At 42.8% G+C, this 13,967-nt stretch overlaps 2 protein-coding genes and 1 long non-coding RNA gene across 12 annotated transcripts in view; 2 read left to right on the top strand and 1 right to left on the bottom strand.

Moving 5' to 3' along the window:
• The window catches only part of LOC117589268 (JNK-interacting protein 3), a 9,328-nt gene extending 5,544 nt beyond the window's left edge, over nucleotides 1–3,784 (bottom strand). For 4 of the 10 annotated variants that reach the window (XM_034281054.1, XM_034281050.1, XM_034281051.1 and 1 more), the window contains exons 1-5: nucleotides 2,997–3,783; nucleotides 1,609–1,629; nucleotides 813–1,049; nucleotides 599–754; nucleotides 124–538 (exon numbers count right to left, since the gene is read on the bottom strand). In XM_034281054.1, coding sequence (XP_034136945.1) covers nucleotides 124–538; nucleotides 599–754; nucleotides 813–1,049; nucleotides 1,609–1,629; nucleotides 2,997–3,098 — 931 coding nt within the window. In that variant the 5' untranslated portion in view covers nucleotides 3,099–3,783. Of the gene's footprint in view, nucleotides 1–123; nucleotides 539–598; nucleotides 755–812; nucleotides 1,050–1,608; nucleotides 1,630–2,996 lie in introns of all 10 variants that reach the window. The other 6 variants (XR_004574200.1, XR_004574201.1, XM_034281052.1 and 3 more) reach the window with 2 other exon arrangements.
• The window catches only part of LOC117589275, a 24,589-nt gene extending 10,622 nt beyond the window's left edge, over nucleotides 1–13,967 (top strand). The window contains exon 3 of the long non-coding RNA XR_004574202.1: nucleotides 13,895–13,967. This is a non-coding gene — a long non-coding RNA (uncharacterized LOC117589275). The remainder of the gene's footprint in view (nucleotides 1–13,894) is intronic.
• On the top strand, nucleotides 4,299–5,045 carry LOC117589274 (signal recognition particle 9 kDa protein). Its single transcript, XM_034281065.1, has 2 exons — nucleotides 4,299–4,490; nucleotides 4,584–5,045. The coding sequence occupies exons 1-2, from the start codon at nucleotides 4,350–4,352 to the stop codon at nucleotides 4,674–4,676; spliced, it is 234 nt and encodes a 77-aa protein (XP_034136956.1). The 5' UTR covers nucleotides 4,299–4,349; the 3' UTR covers nucleotides 4,677–5,045.

The following is a 13,967-nucleotide window of genomic DNA, read 5'->3' as shown; positions in this document are numbered from 1 at the left end:
TTTGGGTTTTAGTCGAGTTAACACACAAATCAAAAAAAATCAAAAGAGAGTAAAGAGTAGACACATTAGTACGGTGTTTAAGTGGCAGAGTGGCAAAGAAGCTTTCTAGGCGGGGCGACTTACCATTTGCAGGAGGCACATTTGGCACAACGGGACTGATGTCGGGGGGGCTCTGGGGCGAGGTGGCCTGATGCTGCTGCTGCAGCGAATCGGTGCCGGCGCCCCGCTCCGCAGTGCTGGGCAGGCTCATGTCCAGCTCATTCTGCAGTGACGGCGGACCCGAGTCGTCCGACTGGCTGCCCACGCTGCAGATGGTCTCGGTGTCCAGCATGACGGAATTCTCCAGCGAAGCGAAGCCATAGGAGACGGGACCAGAGCTGCGGGCCACGGGATTAAGGCGCGCACGGCTCACTTCCATCCGGTCAGAGGCGGTGCTCATTTGTGAGTGCGTGGAGCCCATCAGCATCTTGGTGCGTTCCATGTAGTCCACGTGGTTCTTGAATAGCTCCGTGTACCTTTCGTGCAGTTTGTTGTACTCCTGGAAACATCAGACATGTCAGTGGATTGATTTTTAGCTTTCACCTCCCATTCCACTCACCTTCTTGAGATCCGTCTCCCGCTCCTCAAGGCGACTGGCATGATCCAGGCTGTTCTTGTGCTTCAACTCCAGCATCCGCACAATGCTCTCCACGGACTCGAGTCGGGTGGCCAACTCCTTGTTCTCCTGCTCGGCCAGGTCCTCAGCCTCCAGTAGCTGCAGGGGACAGGATGAGAATATATTATTGGCCTTTGATTCCCACCTTTCAACTCACCTTCTGTTCGGACTGTTTGCGGGCGCTCTTCTCCCGTTCATACTGCGTCACCAGCTGCTCGTTGTCCTCGCGCAGCAGCTCCACTTCGACATCCTGCTCCTGATTGATGCGATAAGAGGCGTCCAGGCACTCCAGCACGTTCACCAGCAGCGGCATCAGGTTCTTCACCACGTCCTCATCGTAGCGATTGATCATCCGCTCAAACTCCTGATAAATGCTCCCCGCCAGTTGCTGGACCTGCAAGGAGGCACGTGACAGAGAGAGAATAGAGGACGGGTGCATCAGTCACAATTGATTTCTTTATGTGGGTTTTGGGAGTGAGTAAAAGCGAACACGAACGGTGCAATCTATTGATTAGTAGGGTGCAAAGAAAGGGGTACCATCTGTATTTCTATGAATAAACAGACGGGTATATTGATCCTGATGTTAGATGGTCGGAATCCTTTTATTCTTTAAAAGTAGCACAAGTTTCAACGGAATGATAGTTGGGGGAGCTTGCTTTTAATGCTTTTCGCTCGTATGAATGGAAAGCTCTTGAAATATGACCTAATGAGAACACCACGAAAAGCCCCACTGTAATTAAAGCATTAAGTGGAAAACTTGACTTAAGAGAAAACTCCCCCTCACAAATGTAGTTAAAGAATAAAATATAAAGGAAACAGAAATTAAAATTATTATTAGAATATTATCTAGCGTGCATTTTTTTATACATATTTTATACGAATCGAGGGAATGTGAAAAACTGATTAAGTGAAACGGAAGAATAGTGAGAAACTAAAAATGTAGGATAACTCACGATGCTGACAACCTGATCATTCTGAAAGAGAAAGAAAAGAACAAAAAAACAAGGTGTAAGGTACACATAAAAAACCATAACTTCAACTATATTTTTAAATGACTAATTAAATTAAAATTGAGGGAAAACCCAAAGTAAAAGTTTAGTACATGACTGGGAAATGATATTAGATACAGGAGAAACAAACCATTTTACGAAATTTAAATTGATTAAATATATACAATAAAATTGGATGATTGAATGTCTGTAATGCTTATCGATATATTTATATTATTCGGGTAATATTCTGCCATATACTTCTTTGCCTCATGAAAAATAAGTTGCCTTTGCTTCCGAAACTCCGCTGTTAGGCCAAGGCTACTTAGACCCCACTTATAAGGCCAACTACTCATAGCTATCGTCATGCTCAAGTATTTATAAACTTTTTTGGTGAGACCCGTTTTTAAAAACTCTTCGTGTTCGCTATTGTTGGCCTAAGAAACGAGTTTCTGTCGCTTGAAGTTGCTGGCAACCAACACTCCTCCTCCTCATTACTCAATTAGCAGAGAGTTACGAATGGTCCGCGTACAAGTGGCGGGGGCTTATCAGGTGGAGAACATGTGCTCGAAAAACTGACTGACTGACTGAATGAGCTCATTGTAAAAGAGAGAGGCAGTTGTAGAGAGTGATTGTCAGGGAGGGCGGAAGGAAGGGAGGGACAGCTTAAATTTGCATGGCACACGTCGATTAAAGGTAATGCTTGTGAAGCTGATAAAGTGCAAAATCAATCGGGGAATTGGGGTGAAAATCGAATAAAAATAAACTCTGTTGGAAAGGTTGAGGAGCGGCATGAGTGGGTTGGTGGGTTGGCATGGGATTGCGTGAGGCGGTCATCAAATTTGAGGGCCGCCGCTGACTGACTGACTGACTTTATTGATTTCTGCTCCCGGCTAAGGCTCTCTCTTCCTCGCTCTCCTGAACTTCTTGCACGCTCTCTTACTCTCTCTTTCTGCTTTTCTTCAGTTTGAATGTCAATGACCACAAATGTAGAGGCATAACGACCCCCAGTGGCATTAGTCCGTCAGCTGATGCATGATAAACAATTCTGAGATGCGTTTTTACATAATGAGTGGGTATCCACATACAGAGACAGAGAGATAACTGTAGAGGAGAGCATGTTTCCGCTTGGACACTTTTATAGCCTCATTATCTTTCGCTTGTTTGTGGAGAGACCAGAATCGAAATACAAGAAATGATTATACACAGAGTCCCAGAAGAGAGTCTTATCAAAGTTAAGGGAAAATCAGTGGAGGGGACCCTGGAACCCGCATGAATCATTTACATTAACAGAGATTCCCTGAACAAATGATATCATTTTTGGATGTACATATGAATGTACATATATTTACCTTCTCCGACATGACCATATTGTTGTCCTCCGTGCCGTAGACGGTCTCCGCTCCCGACTGCGGACCTCCGTTGTTGAGTAGCGCATCGTCGTTGTCCATCATTTTGAGAGCGGGGGGGCCTTCCGAGGTCTGAGCCTCGTCGAAGGGGGTTAAGAGATAGGTGGGAGGTGGACACCCTTACTGTTTTTGTGTGGGATCTCACGTCACGCGTTAACCGTTATGCAGGCAATAGCTTTTCAACCCCACAAACAACAAAAACAGCAACTATGCTACGGTACTGCGTGTGGGTGTAATTGTGTGTGGGCTGCAACCGACCCACTCACTCACACATTCAAGGGAGACAGAGAGGGGAGCGAGTGCGAGAGAGAGGGTCACACTTGATTTGAATGCTCGCTTTTGTTGTTCTCTATTTCTGTTTGATTTGATCTCCCTTAATACTATATTTAATATATTTTGTTGTTGTATTTGCTGCCTGCGTTCTGCGTGTCACTGTTTTTGCGTTTTTCGTTTTGGTCTTGCAGTGGTTGTTGTTGTAGCCTCGTCTCTTCCCCATCCATTTACATGGTTTTCTTGACTAGATTTCATTTTTTTCGTCTACGTTTTTCGTTGCATTTTCGTTAGTGTTTCGACCGAATTTCACTGCACAGGCCTGCCCGACCAGGTGATGAGTATTACTACGCGCTATATTTAGCTAAACTGTAGATTTTTATCGCATATTTGCAATAAATATTGCAGCCAGCAACGAATTTTCGTGAAAAAATTGTACGAATTTAGCACTATTTTCAATAAATATTGCAAATAGTGTGGCCGGAGAATTATCGATAATATATACCACAAAACTCTCAAAAATATACCAAAATATACCTCTTAAATATATAAAAAATATATTTTTTTCCGATTTATCAATCAAGTCTGGCTAGTGTTTTTGACTTATTTTTATTGGATTTGTTTCCAAATGAAGTTTATATCTAAAAAGATCAATACAAAAAAATATCAAAAGACGTTACGTGAGTGGGAATGGATTGCCTGGTATTTGACAATTTGTTGCTTGTCAACCGGTTGGTGTAGTATAGAATGGGCATTTGTAATCCCCTGTTTCCATAAAATAATATTACAATTTCGTAGTCAAAACTGAAATGTATATAATATACCTTATATGGTCACCCTGTATTGCAGTCAACGACGAAATTGAATGAAAAAATTATACGACTATCTAGTGCTGAAAGTCCCCCAACCGATAGCAATATTTGTAATACAACGATATATTCCTATATGGCAATATATTTGTAACATCACTAGTTCCATTGTTGTTGTTATTCGCTCCCTCATTTCGTGTGCTCTTGAATAAAAAAAATGGTTTTTGTCAAGAATTGGGAGGACTTTGAGATTGCCGCCGAGAACATGTATATGGCGAATCCACAAAACTGCCGCTACACAATGAAATACATTCATTCCAAGGGCCACATACTGCTGAAAATGACGGACAATGTAAAGGTTCGTACGAGAAGAAGAAGACGATCAAGCGAACACGACTTTCGCTGGGCTGGCAAGAAATTAACAAAATAAACTTAACAATCATTGTTGCAGTGCGTACAGTACAAAGCGGAAAACATGCCCGATCTGAAGAAAATCGAAAAGATCACCAGCAACTTGGTTGGACACATGGCCTCGAAGGAGTAAAAGTCGAACAACATCAAAACATTTGGCCACGGCGGCACTTTGGGCCGCAGGTTTGCTTAGCTTCACCGCGTGTGCGGTTCCATTTGTGTCGTCCTCCACCTGCAATTGATTTAGTTTATAAGCGCACCGCTGGCCACATTCCGGCGTGGCGATCAGAGTAGTTTTTCCTGTTTAAATAACATTTTATAAATGTTAGCTCTGTACATGCCGGATCTCCCACAGGCAGTTGGCTGGCGGCGCACAAGGATTTTTGAAAAGAAACAATATAATTTTCGTATTTATCATAATGTAAATGGTCAGAAGTACACATTTCCATGAAATGGATTCCTTAAAATGAAAATAAACCAAGGGAAAACGTATAAATTGGAACGAAAAGACCACTCTTTCTTGCCTTGTAGTATGAGGATGCAGGCGATGCACATTTTGTGGATTAAGAACTTTACCATTGTAATCGGTGGGGTTCACATTCGCCCTCAAATTGCAAAATGCTTATTGCAAAAATTATTTCTGCATAGCAGTCAGCTTTTGTTGCATTGCGTTTCGCGGTAAATGAAGTATCATCTCTAATATATTGAGTCATTGAAAATTCGAATTTGTGGTAAACATTTATATTCATTATCTGGTTCCAAAAAACAATTCAAAATTAAACAGCTATAAATACCATATACATTAAAGCGATTAAACAGGCCCAAACAAACAGTTTATAGGGAAGAGAGAAAAAGCAGGTGAATGGGGAGGAGAAGAACACCTGATGGGAGCTGAGAACTGGGCTTGAGAATGGGAATGGGATGCTGCTCACTTAATAATCCAAGAGCAAATATTGAGTATTTGCATGGGAGGCACTCGAGTTTATTTGCCGCAGGAGATTGACAGCAGAGATTGATGGAATGAGTAGCCGCGGCCAGAAGAGATTGGCCAGAAGAGATCAGTAGCCGACAAGTGTTTGTTGACCAACAGAATGCCAGTGGAAGTGTTTGCCCCCTCCTGCAGAATGCAGTACTCGGGAGTACTCTATACGCATCTCCTACCTGGAGCTGGCAGGCAACTCAGTAGCCACTTTGGATTAAGGCACCTTCCGCGACTTACTCGTCCGTTTGTTTGACCCACAGACGTTTGGACGATGCGGCGATCAGAGGGCATCCGCTCGTGCGCGGACCTTTTGATCGGCTCCTCCTCATAGCAGCCCTACAGTTGCAGCTCAAGCGACCTCCGGAGGCACTCAGTACTGGGCTTTGATTGAAGACGCCGTCGAACCATCGAAACATCGAACCTGGCAACCGCCGAACAGTTTCCGGCACGACAAGCTCATTTGGCTTCTGTTTGATGTGGCTCGTAGATGCCTCTTCTCCGCCTTATCGGATGTTTGTGTTTGCTGCTGCTTTCGGTGCTTTCTGAACATCTCTGTCTTTCTGTTTGCTGACTTTGGGTATTGCATTTCAATCACAATCACTTTAGGCGGCTCGGCTTCAACGCCCCTTTATCTCTTGGCTGCTACACACTGGACAACACAACCAATTTCTCAGCATTCCCTCGAGTGCTTAAAGATCGTTCAGGCACCCCCCGTTCCATTAGGGAGGAGTTGAATGATCTTTAACTGATCATTAGACACACGTTCGAGCCCACCCACCCCTGTTATAGCTATCGGTCTCCACAAATCAAAAGATAGAATTGAAAAATAAACAAGCAATAGGTTGAGATTCTCTTTATAGTATCCCATATCTGTATACACCTACCTACATATGAAGAAGGATTATAATGGGGCTACGGCTACTGGTATTTGAAAATGAGGGTCATAAAAGAGCATAGGCGTTGCACAGTTGCACAGGTGGCAATAATTTCGATCGCTACAAGACGATAAAGCCCCTGGTTTAATTAGGAACCACAACGAACCCCACACCACACCACACCACACCACCCAACCCAACCAAACTCCCTCGTGAACTATCGTGAGCGATAAACTTGACAAATAACATAAATACCTTTTATTGCGGGTGGTTGCTGATGGCTGGCGGGATGGCTAGTGAGTGATTGTGTGATTGTATGATTGTATGATTGTATGATTGTATGATCGTATGATTGGGGGGATTCGTTCGATGTCTTCACTCCTAAGGCCCCCCTTCTCAAAGAAACCTACTAGTGTTACGCGGTGCTCTGTCTGTGTACGTGCTTTTACGACACCCCCACTGTGGCGTCAATTATAAAGATATTTAAGTACATTTAGCATTCAATTAGACGAGCGATCGCCCAGAGGTGCTGCTTCCTTCACCCCCATGGCCAGACATGGTCGGTAAAGCCCACTGATTTAATATATTACATATTGCATTTGCGCTGCAGACCTGCAGACACCCCTATCATATAACTAAGTCGCTCTGATTGCCATAACTAGTCGGTCATATGACAATTAGTTGTAAATTAAGACCCAATGCAATGCTTCTTGCTCGTTGGGTGCAGCGCATGTTGAGGATTTTTAAAATAAATAAAATAGGTAATTCGGGTAGCTACCAGATGGAGTAGCAGATCTTTGACTGGATCGTTTCAAGTTTACTTTACACCTCCACCACTCATCAGCACTCACCTCAGCCAGACATAGCACCACAACCCACTTCGTTCACCATACTTAAGTTATGCAAATATGCCACGTTTAATTATGACCATTAGCCACTGTTGAGCGGCTTCCGTTTTGAGTCAATATAACTTCGCAAGAGGGTTGTCCAGGGGGCTTTTAGTCGGTTTACATTTCAATTTCGCTTTGTTGTGCCTGCCGCCACAAGAGGAAGGGTGGGGCAGACACAATGAAGCCTGCCTTTAATGAGTTTTATATTGAGTCTATATAAAGAGAAAGCGAGAGAGAGAGAGAGAGAGACAGGTGCTGGTACCTGTGACTAATATCAAAGCGAATTTTCAATGTGAGTAAGAATTGAATGCGGATTTATGGCACCCCATAACCTATTACTTCCTGCCTGAAAATGACAAACACCTACCGGAAGAAGTTCATGAAAATTAACCTTGTCACCTGAAAATGTATCACAATCACAATCAATTTGGTTGAGGGGGTGACGACAGCATGTCTATAAGGAACTTACGCGTCAGAACTAACGAGATATCAGTTTCATTATATGTAATTGAATCAGAAAAGTTTAACCAGAAATTGCGCAATCTGCCGAAGCTATGACAAAATATTAGCTAAAGATATGAAAACAATTGGCCACTCAGAGATTTGTCATACTTGGGAGGAGACCTCTTTGTGCACCCGCTCTATCCGTCTATCCCTGCCTCTGAAATCAACCAGCTCTTCCTTCTCCACAGGGACTTATCGCAGGGCACAAATCAAATAAAAACATACAGAGAGAGAGACAGAGAGAGAGAGGTAGAGGCAGAGGCAGAAACATAAAGCGATTTCAAAATTATTGATAAATGGCAATTGTTATTACTAATATATGATTGGGGGCTTGGTAATGGCTTATTTATAGGGCAAACAGGGGTCTCTGTTCTTGAGGCATGGGACTTCGGGCTGGTAAATCAACGTCTATGATTAGAGGTTAATACATCTTGATAACAGAGGCAGGAGGAAGACGGAGCCTGAATCAATTAATAAATCAAAAATGTGGGCTTTCTCCCTCTCTACTCTCCTCTCCCCTCTCCCCTCTCCCCTCTCCCGTCTCCGCTCTTTGCTGTTTCGGTGGTTATCGCGGAAAAGCCAATCTAGTAATTCCGCAATTGAGTTGATTAACTAGCTAATCGAAAGATTTGCACTTAGCTCGAGTGGCAACTTCCTTGAAAGTTTTTCCGCGTTTTAAAACGCGCCAGAAACGCAAGAGACGAGTCAAGCGACTCCTCCGCAATATTCCCATCGCCGGGCTCCGGGCTCCGGACTCCGGGCTCAAGTCGCGTCTCCGACCGCATCTGTGTTTACCCATTAGCGTTTTTCGGGCTGGCAGCTTAAAATGTTTACCCGCAGACGTTGCTTACTTGTAGATACACAGAGGGCGGTGGTGGAGGGGGAAACACGGGGATACTCTCTTGAGGAGAGGGGAGTCTTTCCACAAGGTATAAAATCATCTTTATCTTCTGGCACTTTTGTTTGTTTTCGAATTATTTCGATTCGTTTTTCTTCTTTTTTGGCGAATGTCAAATACGCAATGCGTAAGTGTGGTAGCTCCACGGGGGAAGGGAAGGGGCGCTGCAAAGTGGCAAGGCTAGATGGCGCCACAGCGGCGCTTTGTCGCCCATCGTAAATTCATTGAAATTCCCTTTTAATGGAGATTAATATGAGCAGCGTCGACCCGTCCCCGAGGCGCCTCCCCGAAAGCCCGAATTTATTGACATTGCTAAATGTTTTTGAAAAACTTTGGATATTTGCTTGGATTTCATTTCATTTCTTTATTTTATTTGCCTGTCTGCCATACAGTCAGTCGGCTAATTAGGAACGTGGGAACGTTTGGGTCTCTGGGGGGCACTTGGGATGCGACATGCGAAATCAAGGGATGGCTTATCTACGGAGAAAACACATGAAATGGCAGCCCAACGCTTTACTCGGGATATTTACTCATAACGAAATACAATTTACAATATTCAGTGCTCATAATTTACAATCCTTTTTAGGTAGAAACCTTTGCCCGACGGGATCGGAATTCTCCCATTCTCAATTAGCAACAAATCAACCCACAATCCAGGGGCTAATCCCCATCGAATAGTAAAACGATTAACAAATGGGGAAAGAGAGGTAAAGCGAGGAGAACGCTCGCTTTTATGAGCAAATCAATCAATTTCAATGCAATTTCAATTAGGCCAAGATAAGCCATTGGAATCAATGGTAGGAAGGGGTGGAAGGGCGAAACCAATCAAATGGAGGAGAAAAACCAAAGAGAGTGAACTGAACCCAATCCACAATCCCGTTGGGGATGTACTAGTTCTTATCAGCAGGAAAGTGTTCCTGTGTGTGTGTGTGTGTGTGTGTGCGTGTGCGTAATAAACAATTTTAATATTTTTTAATTATGAAAACAAGTTGATTATATAAATTAAATCGCTGCCACGTCCAAAGATAAGATTACGACCGACGAGTTCTCGACGACTTTTGAGTTCTAAATTTTCGAGTGATGTGACGACCATTTAAACGGCTTTAAACAAATTTCTATAATTTTTCAATATTAATAAATTAAAAGAGGTACAGAAGGGTGACAGACGGGGGGCTGATAGGGTATTTTGAATTAATTGAAAATTGATTATTAGCGGTATATATGGCCCACCCAGCGATAAGAGGAGTCCGAATCGAAGGCGGCTCCTGAGATAAGCAGCTCTCTCCTTTCATTCTTTCTTTATTCGATTTCATAATTGAATATTAATCCATCATAATAGACGTCAAAGGCAATTGATTGAGAATGGAAATTAAAGTTTGGAAAGCTTCTTCGGGCAATATCCCAGGAGCGAGTAAAAAGAAAAAAAAAAAAAAAAGGGAAGAGCAAAGATAACAAATTATAAAGCAAATAACACAAAAAAAGAAAGGAATTGTTTGATATCATCAGCAGGAGGATATATTTATGTACTCGCTATATGTGCATATAGGCAAATAAACAGGAGAGAGCAGATAGGGCAGAAAGGGAAGCATTGGGGAGCAACAATCATTATCTGGCAATTGAATTCACTTAAGCAAACAATTACAAAATGCATGGCAAATAGGAAGGAATCCGGCTCAGGCGAGACACTCGTGTGTATCGGTGTATCTGATCAAATACGAAATACAAATCAAAATGCGATTTTCGTGCGTTCTTCTTATCGGAGAGTGCACGTTTGTGTACCTTCTCCTTCCCATTCCCTAGTCTGGCGCTACCCGCACAAACACATCCCACCACATTAAGAAATCCACGTATCAGGAAGTATCTCAACCTCAGCCAGACCTCGCACTGAGGTTAAAAAACTTGGGATGTCGCAACGGCAGCAGCTAAATGTATCTCAGTATCTCAGTTGTGTGCAAACAAAACCACCGATCCGCGCTTCTCCTGCAGTTGCTGCTGATGCATCTGCCACACATTTGACTCAAGTCTTGGGTTGGCATGGGCTGTGATGTGATGTGATGTGATGTGATGTGGTCTGGCACATGGAAATGTGTTTGCGCCGAGGCTAATGAGGCAGCCCAATGCAGATACAGAAGCTATAGATATGTACATCGAAGACCGAGCTCTGTAAATATACTGCTGCACATATTTTGAAACAAATAAAGTTGATGCTTAGCTAAGGAAAATAGGGGCATTGGGAGACTATAAATCCCTTGCCTCTTAAGCTTAAGAGACTTAAGCCCGTTGGCTAATCAAAATAATAATTTGCAAATCGTTCAGCCAACTATTTTCCTCTCTAAGTCCCAAGGAAATCCGCCTTACTCATCCGCCTTAATATTCAAGTAGAAAAAAAAAAAATGAAATTGACAGACAGTCCTACCATAAAAAAGCAATATGAAAAGCAAATCAATTCGCGCACTTAATGAAAAATACACAACTCAATTATAAACTTTATCTAGTGGATAGGGGACACGGGACGGTGGGCTGTGGGCAGTGGGCAGTGGGCAGTGGACAGGGCCGAGAGATATGGGGTTTATAGTGGGGTGAAGTAGAGTAGGTCTGTTGGACTACCGCATACATTTAAAAGTGCAATTAAAATTGTGTGTCAATAAATGAAATATACTTTATTATCGCCATATTATTAAATATTTATTCCATGGCGTACTGCCCTCTTCCTGCTCTCCCTCCTTGCGTCTGATTGTGTACTTTAGTTGATTTATAATGAACATTTAAAGAGTGCGAAGCACGTTCTGCTCTGCGATTGGAGTTCTGACGATTGGTGGCATTTTTATTGCTATGGAATCTACATATACTAGCCATGAGATTTAGTCAGATGTCAGACCGTCTTGGTCACATTTGACCCCCTTAGATGGTGTGGCAAGAGTCGATCGTCAGCAATCAGCCAGCAGTCTGTGGCACCTATGTTTGCTTTAAATATTGCGCAGAAAATGAGGGAAAACAGTGGAATGATAAGTGCCAAAGTGCAGTAATAATTTTGCATAAAAAGATGACACCCCTTTCCCGACTGCCAACTCTGTCAACATGATGTCCCAATGGCATCCACTCCATGGATACGGTGTATCTGTGTATCTTTCGAGTGTATCTTTGCTGCTGTTTATGGCCGGAGCTCAATTGTAAAAATCATTTATTGATAACGCAATTTAATTGCAATTATTTGTACACCAATGTTTGCTCAATTTTCAATTGTGCCATGGATCGGATCTGGAAAGGGTGTGTTTCCAGGGCGGGACTGTGGGTCTGTGATTAATGAGTAGCTAATGGAGGGACCTCTCTCAAAGGGTGGCTTTTCCACTCTTGTCTTTTGTGGTTATTGTTTTTAAAATGTTTTCAAGTCTTTTACACTTTGTTATCCCTTTCGTTCTTCGTTTTGTTTAAATATAACAAACACAAGTGTCAAAGTCAACTCTATCAACCCTCAAGGCTTTCCACGAGCCCGCCAGCCAGTCAGCCAGCCTCTCCCCCAACAACAATCTCCGTTTATTGCTGAACCCTCAGGCTCTACCCTTCTCCTGCCTTTCCTGCTGGCCCACGTTTCAATGCTGTTTACTTAGCTAACTAAGGCCTCTGGAAATCTGTTGAAATTTTTTGGCATTATTGTTCACTTATCGGCTGAATTAACACGACACAAGGGAGCGACAGAGACATAGCTACTGACAGGGACAGGGACAAAGAGACAGAGAGAGAGAGTGCTCGCTCTCTCTCTCTCTCTCTCTGTTGACCACAAATTCTAAATTGCAGCAGCATATGTGACAATTTATTTTTATTGGTATTTTCTACTGTTTTCAATTTCGATATTTGCTGGCAAATTTAATGCCTGATTAGCGTTTTGCCTAATATGACAGAAATTGTTCATTTGCAATAAATGGCGCAAAAAGGCCTGGGGGATGCTACTTCAAGGGAAAGTCTTTGGAAACGAATATGAGGCTTGAGGGGTTTGCCAGAAAGGGTCCCCTTTGGTTATCCCTTAAAAAAGGGGCTCAACGGATTGAACATGAGTTTTGTATCAACTCTCTGAAGAAGCATAACGATTTCCCCTTGCAAGAACATATAATATGTACAAGACTTAACTTAAAGCTCTTACTTATTTATGTACATGAACCACTCTTTGTTCCACAGCTACCACCAAAATGTAACCCTTCAGCTTTCATCGTTCTACCTGCACTCCTATGGACTGCTATCCATTCAAAATTTCAACTCTAATTGCATATTTACGCAACCATTTTCCCAAAATCAAAATGAAACCAGCCAAACAAACCCAGTCTCAGTGCACAATCCCCAATACTCACACCTTCACCCACTCGCACAAATGAACTATCCAACTGTTCCCTCCTCCAGTCTCTCTTGTTTGTGATGTTATATAAAATAAACTATTCTGAAACAACACAAATCATATGAAGAGAACAATGCTGTGCTCCTTCGTTTGGACCATTGCCAGGTCATGTCTAGCCGGGCCCCGCTGTCCAGTCCACGACTGCCACTGCCTCGAACTCTACCCCATAAATGTTAGTTAAATGCACGTGGATGAGTAGATAAATATCGTATAATGAAAGCAAAATAAGAACCAGATAGTGGATAGATGGGAAGAGGGGACGAGGACGAGAAACAACAGCAATCAGTCGTCATTGCAGACATCGCACTAATTTTGAGTTCGTTTTTGGGATAACATTTTCGGTTTCGGCTTGAGTTTGAACTCGGGAAAGGGGTTAAGTATGGTTCTTCGTGTACGTGGCCAAAGAAAATACACTTTGGCACGTTTCTTGTAAGCGAACAGTTTTCCTTCTCTATTTCCTACCCATCCCCCCTCCTACTCCTACTCTCCATTTCTAATACCCCTTTCTCTGGCTCTTTCCAATGTCCAGACATTGCAAGATACATATGTACGCATGTACATATGTATGAACATATGTAAAGGAGTTGTTTTCTTCGAATCGGAATTGTTTTGGTGCCAGCTGCTTGGAGGACCACTGCTGTTTGCCTTGGCAAAGGTGCAGGACCTCAAATTAGGCGTCTTTGCATAGAAAGAAGTTATACAGAGTAGAACGAATTATTGGCTCCTTCGTCTTGAAGTAGAATCTAAAATCCATAATAAAAATAAAAATATAGAGTCGAAACTAAATTGTAATTTATATCTATTGTTATTTTCAGATCTCTTCAGGCAAGAGTTGTGCAAGTGCTAATTTACACTTCGCAAAGCTAGACCCCTAAATGACAAATGTTT

The sequence above is a fragment of the Drosophila guanche genome, unplaced genomic scaffold, assembly GCF_900245975.1.
Source record: "Drosophila guanche unplaced genomic scaffold, DGUA_6, whole genome shotgun sequence".
Classification (NCBI taxonomy): domain Eukaryota; kingdom Metazoa; phylum Arthropoda; class Insecta; order Diptera; family Drosophilidae; genus Drosophila; species Drosophila guanche.
The sequence above is the reverse complement of the archived record's forward strand: the minus strand, read 5'-3'. Positions and strand labels throughout refer to the sequence as shown.

Bases quoted from the DNA above. Each gene is read 5' to 3' on its own strand.
- LOC117589274 (XM_034281065.1), top strand. From the start codon at position 4,350: ATGGTTTTTGTCAAGAATTGGGAGGACTTTGAGATTGCCGCCGAGAAC. The intron at 4,491-4,583 runs GTTCGTACGAGA...TCATTGTTGCAG, and splicing joins AAATGACGGACAATGTAAAG to TGCGTACAGTACAAAGCGGA.